This window comes from Ischnura elegans, chromosome 3 (assembly GCF_921293095.1).
Source record: "Ischnura elegans chromosome 3, ioIscEleg1.1, whole genome shotgun sequence".
Taxonomy (NCBI): Eukaryota; Metazoa; Arthropoda; class Insecta; order Odonata; family Coenagrionidae; genus Ischnura; species Ischnura elegans.
In genome coordinates, this window is record NC_060248.1 from 31,977,841 (window position 1) to 31,998,192 (window position 20,352).

At 38.1% G+C, this 20,352-nt stretch overlaps 1 protein-coding gene across 2 annotated transcripts in view; it reads left to right on the forward strand.

Moving 5' to 3' along the window:
• The window catches only part of LOC124155628 (Kv channel-interacting protein 4-like), a 397,142-nt gene extending 377,644 nt beyond the window's left edge, over positions 1–19,498 (forward strand). For both annotated transcript variants that reach the window (XM_046529620.1, XM_046529621.1), the window contains exons 5-6: positions 15,903–16,115; positions 17,814–19,498. In XM_046529620.1, the coding sequence (XP_046385576.1) occupies positions 15,903–16,115; positions 17,814–17,924 (324 nt within the window). In that variant the 3' untranslated portion in view covers positions 17,925–19,498. The remainder of the gene's footprint in view (positions 1–15,902; positions 16,116–17,813) is intronic.
• The last annotated feature ends 854 nt before the right edge of the window (positions 19,499–20,352 follow it).

A 20,352-nucleotide genomic window follows, 5' to 3' on the forward strand; every position in this document is an offset into this window, starting at 1 on the left:
ACTGGGATTTCTAAAACCATATAATTTGTATATTATGAATACACTAATGTTGGGTAACGAATCGCAATCAATGCCTTTCGTTTTCTTTGATGAAGGAAACTACCCTATTATCCTACTGTTTATAGAGACCACTCCCTTCCCCGGTGTAATATTTGCTTTCATCTGATTTCGTTTTAATGTTGTTTTTTTATTTTATTTACGGCTTCAGGTTTACCTTGTAGCCGCTGTAGCATTTCGCCCAGATGTAGTTTTTAATTTTTCTAATTATATGTGATTTCGGTTTGATAAAGAAAATTATATGGATACGGTTTCGTGGATTACTGAATTTATTTGAGTTAGAAAAAAATGAGATAATTTTGTAAAGTAGGCCATTAGCATCGCAGTTGATGGGCATCAGCGTAATCCAGCCTCTGGAACGAGACAAAGCGACGAGGGTGTTTTTTTTATAATGCGAAAAAGAAGACCGAGACAGGTAAATTCAGAAATCCAAGGCGGATTTTCGAGCCGTCCTGGAATTTCTGTTTATCACCTGACTAAGGAATCCCTTTCTTTACTCGTTAATCCGAGGTTCTCTCATTATAGAAATTTAAAAGCCGTCGTAAATTTAGTCCTCTTATTTAGAGATTATATATTTTATCCGGTGAATAATATTTCCATTCCTTGTCTGCGCTTGTTTGAAAATGTCGTCTCGTTATTATGAGTTCAGGAATGGCATTAAATTTATTTTTTAGAAAATGGTCCATATGTTCAACTAGAATAAATCACGACTGGTATCTTAAAATGCTCCAGCATTTTTGGACGAGTAACTTTTGATACTGATTCGCGGACGATTACAACTGCGGTAAATGTAGCTGGTTATATATTTTTCTTTTTTCGGATTTATTGAAAAACACACTTGATTTGGTATAAGTGTTCCATTATTTCAGTAAACAGACATATAAGTCAAACAGTACAGAATTATTTTGCAATTAATATCAACTTAAGCCTCAAAAGTAAATGGATATCTGCATTGACCTAACGGTTCCTTTCGACTTTACAATTTTTTACTATCTTGACAAGTATTTTCAGTCGGCATTTTTTGATGTGTTAATTTTTTTCGTGTCTTATATAAAACTATATTATCGTACAAATATAAAATAATTATTTTTTTTACCTTTTCCCACTAAAAGAACGCAATCGACTTCTCTACTAGGGCACTACGAGTTATCCCCGGCGTAACGTAGAAGTTCCTGTTCCTGGAGAAATGAAAAACCATTCTATGAGAAAAAGATGGTTTAAGATTCTGTATATTTCTTCGCAAATTGGCATCCAATCCACTTGCGTATCGACATCCCAGATAAAATAGATATGATTGATATTTTCATTTCTTTCTCTGCCATCTCTCTAATTTGAGCCGTTCGCTGCTGAATGTAGAATTTCTAATCAATATTTTTCTTCTATTTAAACTCAATCTATCCATTTATGGCACTCTTTTTGTATCCTGAGCAACATTTAACAAACAATAAATAGTTATGGTACCTTTTCACACGATTTATTCAAGACGACCGGTTTCGTTGCAGAGGCGACATCATCAGGTACAGAAATCGTTATTTTTACAGTTATTTTGTCGTTGTTTATTTGGTTGCTATTTCTGGCAGAACGTGATTAATTGACGCTTTTATTGACCCCGTATCAATTTCATATTGTGTCGGAGTTGGGATTGCAATCAATTTTAATTCGTTTTTTTTTTCGTATCAAACGGGGGTCCGTTATTCGGCTGGGCTCTTAGCTTGTGCAGACTTTAAGCTTTAAAGTAATACAAATGAACGAAAAAATATTTTATCGTGCATTAAGTGAACATAAAAAGTAATTTAGTCCGTAAACAACTGCAAAATAGCTGTAAAAATAACTATTTCTGTACCTGATGATGTCGCCTCTGCGACGAAACCGGTCGTCTTGAATAAATCGTGTGTAAAGTACCATAACTATTTATTGTTTACAATGGATTTTCACAAAGTGAAGCCTGAAACAATCTAGTTTAACATTTAATAACCCTATTTTCATCTCTAAACTCGTTTTTTTTTTCTTTTATTCTTTTTGCCTAAAATCCGCTCAACCAATCATGCTTTGAGCGACCTCTTGATCCTTTACAAGTTGTTTTCTTTTTGCCAGGCACTGAAACGCTGAGTGTCGTGGTATCCATATTCGCATCCCATTTTTGTTTCCTCTAATTTTGTAGCTCTTGAAACCCCTTGAGACCATGAATGGAAGGAAATTTGCAGCAAAGAGTGTTGATTTGCCTTCCGGTCTTATACTTGCAGCGCGATACCGTGCGCTCGAGGTAATAAAAAGGGAGACGAGAAGATGGTTGTAAGGTGTTTAAAAAAATCTCCCTTCTTTTTAGAGTACTAAGTCTCAATGTACACAAAAGCAGAAAGCAAAGTCTCTTTTTTAGATGTCCTTGAGGCTTGTTTTTTTTTATCCTTCTCTCGTGCCCAGCGTCGAGTTCCTAGCTTGCTTCTCTAATGGGTATAATCCATTCGAGGAATTTACGTACGTATTTTTTCCCTAAGGCTTTCATAGGGCTCCCATTAGTTATTCGCGCCTTCATGAGGGCAAACATATTTCCTTAACCTGCCTCTTCATCCGTTGTGTGTTTTATTTTCAATTTTATCATCGTCACTAAGCCGTTTATCTTTATCAGCACATTAATAATTATTTTTCTCGGAAAAATTCTTTGATGCCATGTTCTTAGAGGGAGATATGTGATCAAGGCCCCTTTCAGACGTGACGGCTTTTCGCCGGCCGCCGTCCACGGCACGGCACAATGCCTTTAAATAACCATAGTGAGCAATGGGTGTCTTCAGACGAGTCGAATCACGCCGTGGACGACACGACGCCGTGGACGGCCGCCGTGGTATCCACGGCTCCCATTTCAATCCGGCCCGGCGTACGCCGTCCACGGCGTGAAATAAACACTGTGGTGTATTGGACTGTTCAGACGCGTCGACTTATGCCGTCCGCCGCGTAGTTCTATAGAATTCAGAGTAGCGTGATCGGCGAAGAAATGCGGACATGAATAATATTTCATCGTTCCCATATTTTAAATTGTGTTTTTGAGCGAGATGGGAGATTTTATAGTGGACGTTGACGCTTTTCTACCAAATCCAAGTCATGCAATTACGTGTGCGATATGTCCAACAGCTATCAACCTATCTAGAGCTAATCATTCATTTAAATGGAGAAATAGAGAAAAAAGGCTAAAATATGTGTATTCTATTAAGTAAATAATAAGACTAACGATGTACGCAAAAATAGTCTATATGACTTTATGTACATATCAATTGTAAATTACACCGAGTCTAGACATTCCATACGATCGGGGAGCTGCCGCGGCCTGCGCGCGCGGCAAAAACATCGATTTTTATTGTTAGTTGATTCTAATGGTCGTATTTGATTTCTCTTGATGGACACTCTAAAACGTTTGATGTAATTTAATGTATATATCTTGAGATAGCACGGTGATCCTTTTTTTATAATCCCAAATAAACACAAAATTTCGACGAAAAACAGTCCTACAATTTGTATCGTATCGACGATAAATATCGATAATTATAACGAAGAAATTAGGTTATATGAAATGTAAATTGAAGGTGGCACTAAATAAACTATATCTTATACGTAATTAACTTGCAAAAATTTCACTTTCCAACGTCCGTCGAGCACGGTATTCCCCGTGGACAGCTGAAAGCTCCGAACTGTGCCGCACGTTCGAAAAATCGATCTTAATTTCGGCGTCGCGGGTGGTCGCTTTCTCCTTTTGGTATCACTCTCTATAGGTTTTGTTGCATATGTGGTGTAAATATCTCGAGGTAACTCGGTGATCCTTTTTTTATAATCCTACATGGACATAAAAGTGGAGCCTGAGGAAAAGAGGAGCCTAGTAATTTAAACTTTTTTAAAGGAAATCTACCAAGCATGCATAACCTCAAGGATGCGGAAACAGTTAACTACCAAATCGAGGTATTGAACATTCTGGAGAGGATACAGCAGTTGCGAGCAGTTTCTTCTCCTCTAGCAGGATCAATTCATTCTCCGACATCACTTAATTCTACGCCGTCAAACCAGTCAACTTATTCTGTGAGAGAAGTGGTATAGTGTTTTGGGATTTGGGATGCAGCGAAAGGTTTCAACTTTATCAATATTTTATGTATTTTGTAAAAATTCTTTGTATTTTTTTTCTTCCTGTTTGATTTTTTTAATTATTTGAAAGTACTGGAAAAAATTTCTGATAGATATTGCTTTGAGAAGTAAACAATAAAAAATTCTAAAATCGGACTGAATGAAAAAATCACTATGATGCACTCCCCAGCTCACATGAAAGTGTTAAGATCCAATACATTATCTTTCTTTAGTAATGAAATTTTATGTTTCCTTTGTCTAAAAGCAATTTTATGAAAAATAATGCTTAAATAAATAATTTTAAAAAGAAATTAAATAATAATAACCAATCAAATGAGTTACTCATTGGCTAGTTACAGATTTCATATTTGTATCGAGGTTCCCTAAACTAAATTTTATATATAAGCAGCATAGATAAAATTTATATCAGCAGTATAGATAAACAATTAAAATAATAATTTATATTATTATTTTAAAATTCGCTCCTATTCATGATAACGACTCAAGAACTATTGAATAAATGTCGCTGATGGCCGTGCCGATTGCTTGCCGTACTGTTCTCTGTATTTAAAAGCGCGCCGCGCCGTGAACGGCGACCGGCGGAAAGTCGTCTCATCTGAAGCTGTCTGAATTTCACGGTGCGGTGCCGTGGACGGCGGCCGTCCACGGCACCGCACCGTGAAATTCAGACAGCTTCAGATGAGACGACTTTCCGCCGGTCGCCGTTCACGGCGCGCCGTGAAATACAGATAACAGTACGGCAAGCAACCGGCACGACCATCAGCGACATTTATTCACTAGTTCTTGAGTCGTTATCATGGATAGGTGCGAATTTTAAAATAATAATTTATATTATTATTTTAAAATTCGCTCCTATTCATGATAACGACTCAAGAACTATTGAATAAATGTCGCTGATGGCCGTGCCGATTGCTTGCCGTACTGTTCTCTGTATTTAAAAGCGCGCCGCGCCGTGAACGGCGACCGGCGGAAAGTCGTCTCATCTGAAGCTGTCTGAATTTCACGGTGCGGTGCCGTGGACGGCGGCCGTCCACGGCACCGCACCGTGAAATTCAGACAGCTTCAGATGAGACGACTTTCCGCCGGTCGCCGTTCACGGCGCGCCGTGAAATACAGATAACAGTACGGCAAGCAACCGGCACGACCATCAGCGACATTTATTCACTAGTTCTTGAGTCGTTATCATGGATAGGTGCGAATTTTAAAATAATAATTTAAATTATTATAAAATATCTATGCTGCTGATATATTAACTTTAGTTTAGGGAACCTCGATACAAATATGAAATCTGTAACTAGTCAATGAGTAACTCATTTGATAGGTTATTATCATTCAATTTCTTTTTAAAGGTATTTATACTAGCATTATTTTTCATAATATTATTTTTAGACATAGGAAACATAAAATATCATTACTAAAGAAAGAAAATGTAATAGCTCTTAACACTTTCATGTGAAATGGGGAGTACATCATAATGATTTTTTCATTCAGTCCGATTTTAGAATTTTTTATTGTTTACTTCTCAAAACATTATTTATCAGAAATTCTTTCCAGTGCTTTTAAATATTTAAAGAAATCAAACAGGAAGAAAAAACAAAAATCAAAGAATTTTTACAAAATACACAAAATATTGATTAAGTTGAAACCTTTCGCTGCATCCCAAATCCCAAAACAATACCACATCTCTCACAGAATAAGTTGACTAGTTTGACGGCGTAGAATTAAGTGATGCTGGAGATAGACTTGATCCTGCTAGAGGAGAAGAAACTGCTCGCGACTGCTATATCCTCTGCAGAATGTGCAATACCTCTATGTGGAAGTTAACTGTTTCCGCATCCTTGAGGTTATGCAGGCTTGGTAGAATTCCTTTAATGAAGTTTAAATTAAAAACTATCCTCAGGCTCCACTTTTAAGTTCATTTAGGACTATAAAAAAAGGATCGCTGAGTCACCTAGAGATATTTACACCATATGTACAACAAAACCTATAGAGAATGATGCCAACAGAAGAATTACGACCGCCCGCGACGCCGAAATTAAGATCGATTTTTCGAACGTGCGGCACAGTTCGGAGCTTTCTGCTGGCCACGGGCAATACCGTGCTCGACGGACGTTGGAAAGTGAATTTTTAGCAAGTGAATTATGTATAAGATATAATTTAATTAGTGCCACATTTAAATTACATTTCATATAACCTAATTTCTCGCTGTCTTGCGATATTTATCGTCGATACGATACAAATTGGAGGACTCTTGTTTTTCGTCGAAATTTTGTGTTTATTTGGGATTATAAGAGAAGGATCACAGTGTTACCACAAGATATTTACGTTAAATTACATCAAACGTTTTAGAGTAGGTATCCATCCAAAGAAATCAACTACGACCATTAGAATCAAGCAAAATAAAAATCGATGTTTTTGCCGCGCGCGCAGTCCGCGGCAGCTCCCCGATGGTATGGAATATCGTGACTCGGCGTAATTTACAATTGATACGTACATATAGTCATATAGAAAATTTTTGCTTATATCGTTAGTCTTATTATTTACTTAATAGAATACACATATTTTAGCATTTTTCTCTATTTCTCCATTTAAATAAATGATTAGCTCTAGATAGGTTGATAGCTGTTGGACATATCGCACACGTAATTGCATGACTTGGATTCGGTAGAAAAATGTTCCCTTCCACTTCCATGCTACAGAATGTCATAACAATCGTCTAACAACAAGAGTTTATTCGTCAGTCCAATCGGTAAGCCTCGGGATTACTTTGTAATTATCTGTGCGGTGTTCGATATTAATGGTATACTTACCATATTTGTCCATTTTTTCGGCATTCATGATGTTGAATTCAGGGTCCAGCTCCAGAAATACTTCACTCCGTGCTGCACTACTTTCTGTCGTGGATTTATATCCTTCCAAACTCTTATCCTATAGAATGGGTCTATCCGTAACAAGAGAAATGAGGAGTTCAGCATCCGCTACAATATCTCCCATCTCGTTCAAAAACACAATTTTAAATATGGGAACGATGAAATATTATTCATGTCCGTATTTCTTCGCTGATCACGCTACTCTGAATTCTATAGGACTACACGGCGGACGGCGGAAGTCGACGCGTCTGAACAGTCCAATACACCACAGTGTTTATTTCACGCCGTGGACGGCGTACGCCGGGCCGGATTGAAATGGGAGCCGTGGACACCACGGCGGCCGTCCACGGCGCGGTGCCGTCCACGGCACGGTGCCGTCCACGGCGCGATTCGACTCGTCTGAAGACATCCATAGCTACCTATGGTTATTTAAAGGCATGGCGCCGTGCCGTGGACGGCGGCCGGCAAAAAGCCGTCCCGTCTGAAAGGGGCCTGAGAATAATTTTTGTATCACCATCATATTTCATGATAGTTTGAAATTAAATTTGATTCCCTAAGTTAAGAGCTAAATATGTGGGATAAAATACTTTTCACAATACAGATAATTTTACACTGTTAAAAGGATGGTAAGAACCGTTTATCCTAGATAAGCGCCCATCCGCGAGACGCTATAATTCTATTAAAAACACAAACGTAAAAAACGAGGCCATACATCTATAACCGTGATGCTCAGAATAAATCGGTCTATGTTTCCATAGCATCCTTAAACTTTGGGTTTTCAAATGAGCCTTTGCGTTCCGACCAATATTTTTTAATAATACAATTTCATTGGAGTACTTGAATGAATTACTGTCCTGGCGTTATTTTTTAATTCATTATTTTAAAGTTATTGAATTAAATCATTGTAAACTTCATCCATGTAGAAAAAAGTTACGTGAGGCATTTATAGATTCCTTCTAGCCTTAGGTGGTCTATATTGATATATACTCTTCTTTGCGTATTTTAATTCGTTTTTTTTTATTTTTCGTACCAAAGGGGGTCAGTTCTTCGGCTGGGCTCTTTGCTTGTGCAGACTTTAAGCTTTAAATGTATACAAATGAACGAAAAATTATTTTATCGTGCATTAAATGAACATAAAAAGTAATTTAGTCCGTAAATAAATTGTTATTATAATTTCTAGAAGATATGAATGTGTGTCTTTCTTGCAAAGTAAACAGTGTAGTGGGAAATTTGCAGAGGTTTATCCTATGTAATATTTTACGGTTGGAACGGAGAATTAGGAACAGATCTAAGGAGCACGTAATGATTCGTGGATATCCAACCGTCTGCTAAGCAAGTGATTAATTGACGCTTTTATTGACCTCGTATCAATTTCATATAGTTTCGGAGTTGGGGTTGCAATCAAGAAGCTGTGTCCTGCATTTTTTCCGTGTTAGCCAGATCAGAAAAGAAGAGAGAGTCCCCGGCTGGCCTCAGTGCACATTCCATGCTTATTATCTTCGTAGTTGGTAAGAGCCAACGTGACCTTCTGCAAGCGTGTTCGTTATTCTTTATGAAATAAAAACTCGATGCTCAAGTTCCACGCTGATATTTTATTTTCGACTATGATTTATACAAGATTTAATACGTCGTATAAGGTACAAAAAAAATAGAACTCCTTTCCTTGAATACCATTAAATTAGAAAAATCAGATAATTCAGGGTATTTAAGGAAAGGAATTTAATGCTTTTGCAAGTTGATGATCACATTAGACCAACCATAGTCTAAAATTAAAAAAAATAGGGTGGATCGTACCAGGTGGATTTTCATTTCGTTTTTTTTTTCGTGGATCCCAAAAATAAAGTCGCAAACGTGAAACGGTGTTCTGTAACTATCTTGGTGAATTATATCTGATCCCTCGACTTCGAACGAACAGTGGACTAAGAGAGGGGAAATGGCAGGAAGGCATCTTTTTAGACTACCCATGAGCTTCTTAAGTTTCTGTTTGAAACTTTCTCCCATTGATGGGCTTATCATGTTTTTATCGGAACAGGGCGCTTTTCTGAACTTAGGTGTACTTAACTTCAACCCTTACCAATCCTACCTTCAGCAAGAAGATGGAAGGGTCACTTGTTTAACAGCTTTGAGTGAGGATAGTGCTCTTTCAATCATAGCTTAAAGTTTTGATGAAAACGGACAGCAATCTCTACAATATTTTTGAGCCCTTAGTGAGAAAAATGTTTTAATTACAAGTTTAAATTAATCGAAGCGCTTCCAATCAAATTCAACATATTAGTTTCCGAATTTAATATGAATAAAAGTTTATAAATTTGTGAGTAAAAAAAGTACCGATAAAATCTTTAACAAAAAATTTGGTTTCCGATCAGATCGGGAAATTTTACTGCTATCCCTGAGTTCAGGCAACCCAAACAGCATAACGCATTTGCTCATTGCCTACGAGTCTGAGCAACACAGCCAAGCTGTTCCTAAAAAAACTTTTAATCTAAAATGATATTCATTGTAGCCCGCTCACTGGAAGCCTACCTTCAAGTTTTTTCTATACCAACGCTGGAAAGGTTTCACTCATACTTTGCCTTTATACCAGGGATGGCAAGTGATACGAAACGAAAAATGTTTCATTTCGACCCGGAGGGGAATGAAAATACGAGGCCGAGGTTCAGTTTCGTTCCTGCAGAAAATGAAAATCACCAAGGAGTTCAGTTTCAATCCAGGACGAAACTTTACTCCCGGGAATGAAACTAAATTGACTGAAACTCCACAGCTCATAGTTAATAAGTTCCGATCCCAGAAGTTGAGTGAAGGAGGTAAGAGGGAATAGTTTCGACCAATTACATTAGACATATGTGTGGAGAGGTTAAAATATTGAGCTTAAAAATTGAATGGCCAGTTTGCGTTCAATTTTCTCCTGTTAGTGGTAAAAATATGAGTGCCCCATGCATCTAATGGCAGTTGGCCGAACCTCTACTTCATTCAACCATACTTCGTACTCGGTAAGTGGGTCAAAACTAAATTGTTCGAAGATAAAGTATTTGGTACCTTTGGTGCGAAGCATTATCTACGTTCATTCCATTCCAGAGTTTTAGTTTAGTTTCGACCCGAAGTAGTTTTGACTCCGATTTCATTTCGACCCCGAGTGTAGCTCCCCACAGTGGCGCAGCGAGGGGGGGATTTTGGGGGATGAAACCCCCCCCCCAGAGCTCACAGAAATTTTTAAGTTAAATCTATTTTACTTAATTGGATTAATATTGCTTATAGAATAGTGTGAGGATTAATAAAATACCCCTCAGAAGACCGTAAAAATCACTGTTTTGAACCATTTATCTTATTTTTCCGGCGGAAGGCCTCCGCACCTCCCGCTTCCTGTGGTGGGTTTGCAATACCTCCAAGCCCCCCAGTATTAGTTACGCCTGAACCCCCCCCCCCCCTAGCCTTAATTCCTAGCTGCGCCCCTGGCTCCCCCAGTTTAAATCTATTTTGTTTCATTTCTCCATTTTGCTCCTGGGAACGAAACATTGAAATTTTACTGGTTTTGACTTTCGTTTAGTTTCTATTGCCATCCGTGATTTATACTTCACCGGCCATATTCCCCTTAGTGCATATTATCCTGTTTATTTTATGCTGAAGAGGTAGATCCTTCAAACCATCACAGCAACCAGTTCCCGGTATAAGTGGCGGGGAGATCTGTCTTGGACAAGGAATGAAGTTTTGCTTCAGAATGTTGGTGTATTGCCCTGGTTGGCTGGTTTACATGATTCAAAAAGCAAGAACTCACGTTACTGGCAATAATTCTATGCCATCATTATGAAACAAACCTCAATTATTTTACATACATGAAAACAATAATAATGCCTTGTAATTCAAGCCTACCAATGAAACATGACAGAAAGCCATACAAAAGAGATCTTTTGATAAACACATTTGAGACTCCCCTATTTTTTTATAGGGGACTTAGAGAGATGTATGTAAACAGTGGGATGGAAGAGAAGATGAGATGGACAGAGAGGTAAGGAAGTAGGAAGTGAGAGAGACAGTGGTTGAGGAGAGGCATTATAGGAGATACAAGGAGGAGACAGGAGGTTTGTACGGAGATACAGTAAACTCTTGATTTTACGAAGTTTTCGATTATACGAAGTGATATTGCGGTCCCGGTGAAAAGCCTATGCTAAATACATGGCGCTATTCGATTATACGAAGTTTCGATTATACGAAATTTTTTGAATTTACGAACCTCGGCTCGGTCCCTAGGAGCAAATGGCATTCGTTTATACGAACTACGGCGAAAAATTTGTCAACAAAACTAGTAACGCCGGCGTAAGTAGCTAAAAAATCAGCGCTTCCAACTGTGGTCCATTAAAAGTGCGAAATCGTAAATGATAATGCAACTTTGGAGAGAAATGGGTCGCCAAAAACCTCACTGTGGGAATTTAGGGGGAGTAGGAGTTCAGTTAAAATATCGCGGCTGACATTATGCCCCTATTTACGTGCCTGTTCGTAAACATAGCATCGACAATAATTCGTAGTTTAACATGTCAGGAAGGTCGCGCGGAGTATTTTGTACACCCCTAATTAACCCTTTGCACTGCTGTGAACGTACTTCGAAGACTACTTGACTACTTTTCGCCGAAGCACTTCGAAGGGTCCCTAATCCGGGACCCTTTCCTCGACGAGCTCACCCTCGCTGACCCCTGAAACTGGGCTATTTTTTAATGCATTACCTGACGCAACCCTGGGTTTCAAAGGGCAAAGGTGCCATGGGGGGAAAAAGAGTAAAGTGCGTGTTACTGTGGGGCTGTGCGTCAACCAAACGGGCACGGACAAAATAAGCCCGTTGTCATTGGGAAATTTGAAAGGCCACGGTGCTTAAAACATGTAAAATTGGAAGCCCTCCCCGTTTTTTACCATGCAAATAAAAACAGCTGGATGACCCGAGAAATTTTCCAGCAAACGGTTATACGTCTACAGAGAAAAATTGCTGGAAAGAACAGCAAAATTGTTTTAATAATGGATAATTCCACCGTTCATAAATACGTGGAAGATCTAAAATTGGCTAATGTTCGAGTCCTCTTTTTACCCCCGAACTCGACTAGCAAGTCCCAGCCCTTGGACCAAGGCATTATCCAGGATTTTAAAGTCCTATACCGGAAGAAGCTTGAGCGGTATTACTCGCGATGGATCGGTATGTATACATTCATCTATTTTGCTCATCTATGCGCGTTTGGATATCGATTTAGATATTTTTATTCATGATTATCATTCTTTCAAATCTATTTGCTACTTTTATAAATGGGAACAGAAAGTAATAACATCCCGAAATGGACGTTGATACATGCAATCCGCGCCATAATATCTTTTCGTGTATATATTGGCCTTTGTGAATGAACAACTTAAATATCTTAAGTACTGGGCTCTATTTACCGCCAATTTATATTTCAGGCTTCTCGTAATGAAGACGCACTTCCAAGTCTAACCATGAACTTTCTTCTCACGCGCTTCCCCGTTCTCCCATGCTGGGGTTCTGTCTTTCCAAAGCCGTCCCTTCCCTCCTGCCGCCTTTGGCTGATCTTGCTGACACCCACCTTACGCATCCCAAACCCCTCCTTCCCCAGCATTTTCCATTCACTCCCTCCCTAAGGAGACTGTGCTTGTGTGCGTCGCAAAAAAATACGGCCCCCAAAAGTAGACCGAGGCAGAGCTGAAGGCCATTTCCCCACCCTTCTTTGTCCTGCCCCCTTCACCAGTCCTTGTGCTGACCACACTTCTTCCCTCAGGCAATCCCCATCCCACTCTTATTCACCCCACCCACTGGGAACGTTCCCCGATTGTGGAGAAGGGCATGGTTCATCTTTACCTGCAACGGGGGGAAGTTATTAACCGGAGAGAGGCGGAAGAAGTATCTTCCACTATCGGGAAAATGGTGCCGCGCTTATAATTGTCTCTCTTCTTCTCAGCTGACTTTTCAATTGAAATTCATTTCTTTGCTCTTTCCACACTATATTTATTTACGATTATGGCGCGACTATTTTTAGTGCTAAAACTAAAAAAATCTTTTCTCTATGTCAATGATCCTTTGCCTAACTTTCAATACGGCGGAGAAAGGAACACGAAAACTAAATGAGGTGACGGTACAGGTTTTTGCGTGTCATTTTTTGGGAATTCACGCTAGCGAACCAATACTTAACCACGTTGAGAAATGATAAAACGTCTCTTGTAGGAAAACAATCAATGTGGATAATAACGTTTCTATCTATATTTCTCCGATACTGTAAGATGTTTCTCCTGTCGTTTTCCGGTTGGAACCTTGCTCCTGTCGGCATAAAAGGAGAGAAACATACTATATGAACAGGTCACCTCACACCCGGTATGAAGAATACAGTCCTGATGAAGAATTAAGTCTTTTATGGCAACGTCTGCGAAGTCGTTGCCATAAACAGTAGTCGGACGGAGAACTCAAACAGAATTTACTTCAAATATTCGCCAGAAGATAATCACATCCTACGTTATTTATGATCGTAATTGAGTCTCAGTGAAAATAGAGCACATTCTGCTGAAAATACGAAGTAACTCGAAATATTAACTTACGAAGGTTATTTTGGAAACGGGCTAAGACCCTTGTTTTTCTTTTTTTCTCGTCACTGAGCGATAGAGGGCGACATAAATGGCGGTTAGGCCGGCTGCCGCTAAAATTCCGTGGGTGTCAGAAACAAATATCTATCTTTTGCATACTTAATAGTAGCTATTGGCTCCTAACCACAAATTTATTACTGTTAATTCTTATAATAAACATTGCAATTCATTATTTGATTACGTTTTCTAAACTGGTCGGGAATTTCTTTAGCGATCGTTGATGTTGAAGTATGAACTAGAAATGGGAATTTTATGGTGGTATTTAACGATTTTTCACATCATAAATCGAACTAAAGACAAAAAACGGCGGAAGAAACAAAAGTGAACATTTTTTTCGTGACTTATGAAAAAGGTTTGAATTTACGAAACTCGATTTTACGAAGTGCCAATTTTCCGGTCCCACTGACTTCGTAAAATCAAGAGTTTACTGTAGTAATATGTAGGTGAGGAGCAGGGGTGCCGACTTACAAAAAATATTGGGGGGCCCAAACCAGGGACCTTGCCCCGGTAAATTTTATAAGCAGTGAATTTTAGGTTTTTAAGCATTTTAGAAGAGTCATATGATCAACATTGGAACCCTGATCACTCTAATATCGATACCTGGACACTTCGGGGAAGATCAACAAGCCTGAAACATTTTTTTCTCACATCTGTAACAAACTTTTGGGGGGGCTCGGGCACCCTCAGGCCCCATGGAGTCGGTGCCACTGGTGGGAGTTAATGCTGAAAACTGCTTTAGAGGTGAGAATGTTAGGTAACAAGGGAAGTGGGAGAAAAAGAATAGAATTTAAAGATGAAAGAATGATAGAAAATAGGCTTTAATTGAAATTGAAGAGGAGCCTCAATATGGGTACAGGGCACAGGCCATGGTGACTGACAAAATGCTCCATACGAATCTTCCTTATATAGTAAGTAAGTATATAGTATATAGAAAGTAAGGAAATTATTTAGAAGGAAAATCATTTGACTAGACCAGGATTTGAATCTTAACTTCCCAAATTCACAACAGTCATTCTACCATTTTAACTGCCAAAGTATTTTCCTGCAGAGCTTTGTTGGCTAAAGAGGACGATATGGTTTATTCTGCGATTATACAATTCCACAGGGCAGAATTTTTGTGGGAATAGCACCACAATCCTAGGGCTATAGCTAGGACTCAGAACACTTGGTTATTCACCAGAGATACAAATGTAAATAATTTTGCCCTTTAAGATCACTTGCAAGCAGAGGTGGATCCAGAGAGGGGCTATCCAATGTACAATAGATAAAATAGCAATTATGTTTGGACCCCCACTAATGCTGGAAGATTATCAGCCAGGTTCCCCTTGTCCCTGTCCTGAAATCGGCACTGCTTGCAGGTGACCCTTTAAAGGTACACATCTGGCTCGTCTGTGGTTATTTCTTGAATAATCCTTTTCCTAGTTCATGACCTGTAAAATAATAATAATACAGTAAAACCTCTTTACATTGTAATGGAGGGGACCAAAATTTGGGCAATTTGATGTATGGAGGTTCACTATAGAGAGGTTTTAGTGATAGGCACCATTTTTTCATATCCTTTGGAAATGAAAGGCACTGCTTCTTTTAAACCATTATATTTATGTGTTTAAATAAACATGCATGCATCAGTGAACATATATTTATTATTTAATAATTACAGAAAGGGTACGCTATCGCATGATTTTTACCATGATTCCAGAGAAAATGATCTGATCTCTCTCAATTCAACAGTCACTTTAAATGATTGGGATAGTTGGATACCTTTTATATTATTTACTGTTAGGTATGCTCTCATATTGAACAAAATTGCCACAACTAATGATTAACGTGAAAATTACAGCATAATAAGGTATATAAGAAAAAAAAGAGTGAAAAATTTATTGCTGAAAATGTCATTCCATGTACGTAATCACGGCAGCATGGTCTGTTGTTGTCTCGGTACGTTTTGCTGAGGTAGTTAGGCCATCTCGGGGGCATCTCCTTGGTATGATAAGTGGAGGTTTTACGATATAAAGAGGTTCACTACAAAGAGGTTTGCCCATAAATTTACATGTAAATCAGATGGGACCGTAGGGGTGGTATGATGTATGGAGGTTTATGATGTAAAGAGGTTCACTACATAGAGGTTTTACTGTAATGTGTAATACTAATCAGCAATGTCTTTTTATTTCACTCATTTGTTGCTGTGCGTAACTTTTCTTCTATCTCTTTTATAAAAAAAACTAGGACTTTCTGGGCATCCTGTCCAAGGTTTCACGTGGCAGTGTCCAAGAAAAACTGCAATGGGTGTTTGGCCTTTATGACCAGAACGGTGATGGCCTCATCACCCAGAATGAAATGCTGGATGTAGTTTCCTCAATCTATGAGATGCTCGGCCGATCGACAGACCCAGTTGTTGAAGAGGGCTCTGCAAGAGAGCACGTGGAGAAAATATTTCATGTAAGTTAACTTATTTTTCCAAAATTTTCATTAAATTTCTCTTTTTTACAGAAAGCTTTATGAAATATGGTCATGAAAAAAATTAAATAATTTTAGTTCATATAGAATGAGAGTAATAGTTACCTCAGACATATTTATATGAGAATTTTCTCCAATAGAGACATTCTTTTACTCATTTGGCGTTGCAATCCAAAGATTGATATACATACTGTTGCCCTTGATTTCTCCATTTCTCAAGACAGCTCCTTTTGTTTCTGAGGATCTCCAACATAGAACCAGTAAAGTCAAAATATTAAAAATGGAACTCGCCTGCTTGCAAAAAACATTACCTTTGTTGGCAATTTTATTTCTCTCATCATTGCTGTGGCTCCAGATGGCCAGTCCTCAAGTCCCTGTCCCTGCAAAAGTAATAAAAGAAGATTCCACAGCATCCGGCTATTAGCTAATGCCATTTTCATAAGGTGAAAACCACACTTAAGGTTTCACTGTCTCTTGATAAGTTCATGATGTTACCCACTCCTGTAGAGCAAGTCAGTGGCACAGTGGCGTAGCAAGGAGGGGGTTTTGGGGGATAAAACCCCCCCAGAACTCAGAGAAATTTTTTAGTTAAATCCATTTTACTTACTTGGATTGATATTACTTATAGAATAGTGACAGGATTAATAAAATATCCCTCAGAAAGCCGTAAAACTCAACATTTTGAACCATTTATCTTAAAATTCCACTATTTACTAATCTTGCACCTACCGCTTATCCTGGTGGGTATTCCATACCCCCACACACCTCAGTATTAGTTGCACCTTAACCCCCCCAGCCTTAATTCCTAGCTGCACCCCTGCAGTGGCGAATACATAAGGAGGAGCATGCCCCCCATTGTGGGGCCGCCCGCATTACCTAAAATTGTGGATTTCTCCATTTTCCGGGTTATCGCCGCGTTTCGTTGTCAGGGGTGATGACAGTTTCGTCAGGATTCCACCACACGTCTTCAGGTCGGAGTGGTGCTTTCGGTGTTTTTGCCGCGTATATATAGCTCTCCCTCCTCCTATATGTACGCGGCAAAAACACCGAAAGCACCACTTCGACCCGAAGACGCCTGGTGGAATCCTGGCGAAACTGTTACGTCACCTCCGACAACGAAACGCGGCGATAACCTGGAAAATGGAGAAATCCACAAATTCTTTACGCCACGGAAGACACCGAGACAACATTACCTAAAATTGCATGACCATTATTGTGACTTTTTTATATCATAAGATGACATTATCTTGAGTGTGTGTATTATCATTTTAAATAAAACTTTCTTGAGCTTTGTATGTGGCATTTATTTGCCATTACAACAAAAGTAAAGGTAGCTCAAGATATCCCTTGAGTTTTTCTGTATCCACCACTGGATCAAGTCACCACCTCTCAGCTACTCCTCCCTCTCCTCATATTAGCTATGTGTTGCTTGCTGTTTCTTATACCCTTATTAGCAATTCCTTCCCCCAATGATGGGCTCTCTCTGAGTGAGTTTATGAACCAGAGCTGCAATGACGTCACTAACTCATGAAAAACCGGTGTAACTTATTTTTCCTGCCAGCTATCAAATACTTATGATGAATTGCAATAGTCAGTCTGAGTGAACTACCCAATCATGGTGTGTATTATCAGGATTAGTATTCTTGATAATTAAATTCTTCTTGTTTTTCTTTCTTTCAGCAAATAGACACAAATAAAGATGGCGTGGTTACAATTGATGAATTGGTGGAATGGTGTTCAAGGGATGAGACCATACTCCAGTCTTTGGAAACGCTGGACACAGTGTTGTGATCAAGAATGGATGCTATTCTACCACTTCACTGTTCCTTTGTCTACTTCCCAATCCTGTCTCCATTTCATGGTAATGAATGAATCACCGAGGACATATATATATCTATGAAAATCATCGTTATTTTGGCTTCTTGTCTTCCTCCCCATATGCACCCCATGTTGCAGCACAGGAGCCATCCAAAGGAAAAGGGAAAAAATTGATCTATCAATTTCTTACATCACCTTAGGTGCTTTTTCTGATATAATAACAATGATCACAAAAAAATCTTTTCGAAAGAAAAATATTTTGTAATTTCTCACTTGTATTTTTCTGGTATAGTTATATTCATAAATAGCAATATATAAATTTACTATGTAAATAGCTTTCATCTCCACCGAAAGTGTGAATGAGTGAGCAGATATGACTACTACTTTCAAAGGCATTATTGTCTATTGGGCTTAGTAGTGACTGTAATGGCATGTGCATTTGTAGAGTTTGTTAGATTGTTTACCCAAGAGGGCAGTCCTTTCCTTGATGACGGAGTCTTCCTGGAACCCATGCCTACGTCAAAATTGTGCTTTCTCACAACAATGGCGTATTTTATTTTGTCTTGTGCGTATGAATTGCATTGCATATGTTTCTGAAGCCTAACGGTCCCTTGGTAAGATAATGTTAAATTTTAATAATTTTATCTTTTTTGACAATTGAATATATAATAGAATTATGAAAGTGTTATTGTTTCAGCTATCAGTGGATGAAAAAATATAGGGTGTGGATGTATTCAAATTGTATTATACCTCCACTTGAAAAAAAGCCTGTTGCAAATTATTTTGCACTGCATAAGACTGCTTGAAAAGACACCATGTGCAAGTCACACAGTTGTTTAACATTATAATCCATAGTGTTCAAATCAATGAATTACATAGTTAAATCATTGTGTCATGCACTGATAGGGAGAGGAAATTTTTTTTCACGGCCTCATCTGTTTATGAAATTACTCCAGAGGACTCATTTTCTGGTTTTCTTAAGTTTCTCATCTCATTCTAACATGTACAGTAACAGTATGGGCCTCTTCTGGGTTTTTTTTAAGTCCTCCGTTGCAGAATTTGTCATTTGCCTATTCCTACCTCTTAGAGTCAGAAAAGAGAGTTTGGCAATTAATTTATTTCAAATCAAAGAACTGATCTCAAATTGGATGCCCACATTCAGTCACAGAAATAGTACACACATTAATTTTGCACACTTTTCTTATTTCATTGAGTGTGTAGGGTAAGAGAAGATTCGTACTTCTTTAAGCCTTGCACTCAAGATACAAATTAAAATATGCATGAAGTTGTTTAGCTGTACATTATTATTTGGACAAAGTCTGTTATACTACTTAAGTCCTTGTGGAAGCACAAATATGCCTTAATCAGCCATAATTGATGATGTAACTTTTGCATGCTTATTCATAGAATTTATTTTTTTTACCAAATCATATGTGTATAAATTCGCTTTCATTAGAAATGGTAAAAGATGCAACAAGGATTAGCAAAATATAACTAATAACTTCAGGCTTTACTTTGTGAAACCTCTCCATATTGGAATTAAGGAAATAAAACTTTGTAAGGTTCACTGATTGTTTAATTAAGGGCACGACCCGGGTTTCGTAACTTAGTTACATCGTCAGGTGACTGACGATGACTGAGTCACCTGACGATGTAACTAAGTTACGAAACCCGGGTCGTGCCCTTAATTAAACAATCAGTGAACCTTACAAAGGATTAGCAAATTCAGTTTACTTTTTATTAATTAATGACACCAGTCGATTAGGTTTTCAGTTCTATACATTAATCATCCCATTACCTTTAAAAATATGAGAACATGAGGCATTACATATCCATGGGAGTTTAATGGTATTTTAATGAGATGAGAATTACCTAGAGAAAATGTTCATAAGTTCTCATAAACCATCATCGTGCATTTTATTCTTTCATCGCATTTGTAGATGTCAATTTTGCCTTCCCGAAATACATATTTAAAATGTGTACTACCTTATTCGATTATATATCTATGTATTCTAAACGCACCACAATTAATATTTCATCTTGAAAACTATGAGGAGATATCTTTAGTAGGTACCACTTATTATGCAATAATATGCCCTTTCAGCTTGAATTAGTTATGTACTAATTTAATCCCTAAATTTAATCGATATTGATGACAAACAAAGCTTAGGAAAATGCATTATATATATTATAGTTATTAAGTACTCATTATAACCTCATAAAAGTTATGAATGACATAGAAATTCAAAGATGTTTTTGACTCGTGCTATTTCCTAATTTACTTTCTGCTTTCTCCAAACTTTTTCCAGTTCATTTGTTTGCTTTTCTCATTTTGGGCATTATTTCACAGCCTCAGCCAGAACAACATTATAGGGGTTTCACCTGTTGATAGTATATATTT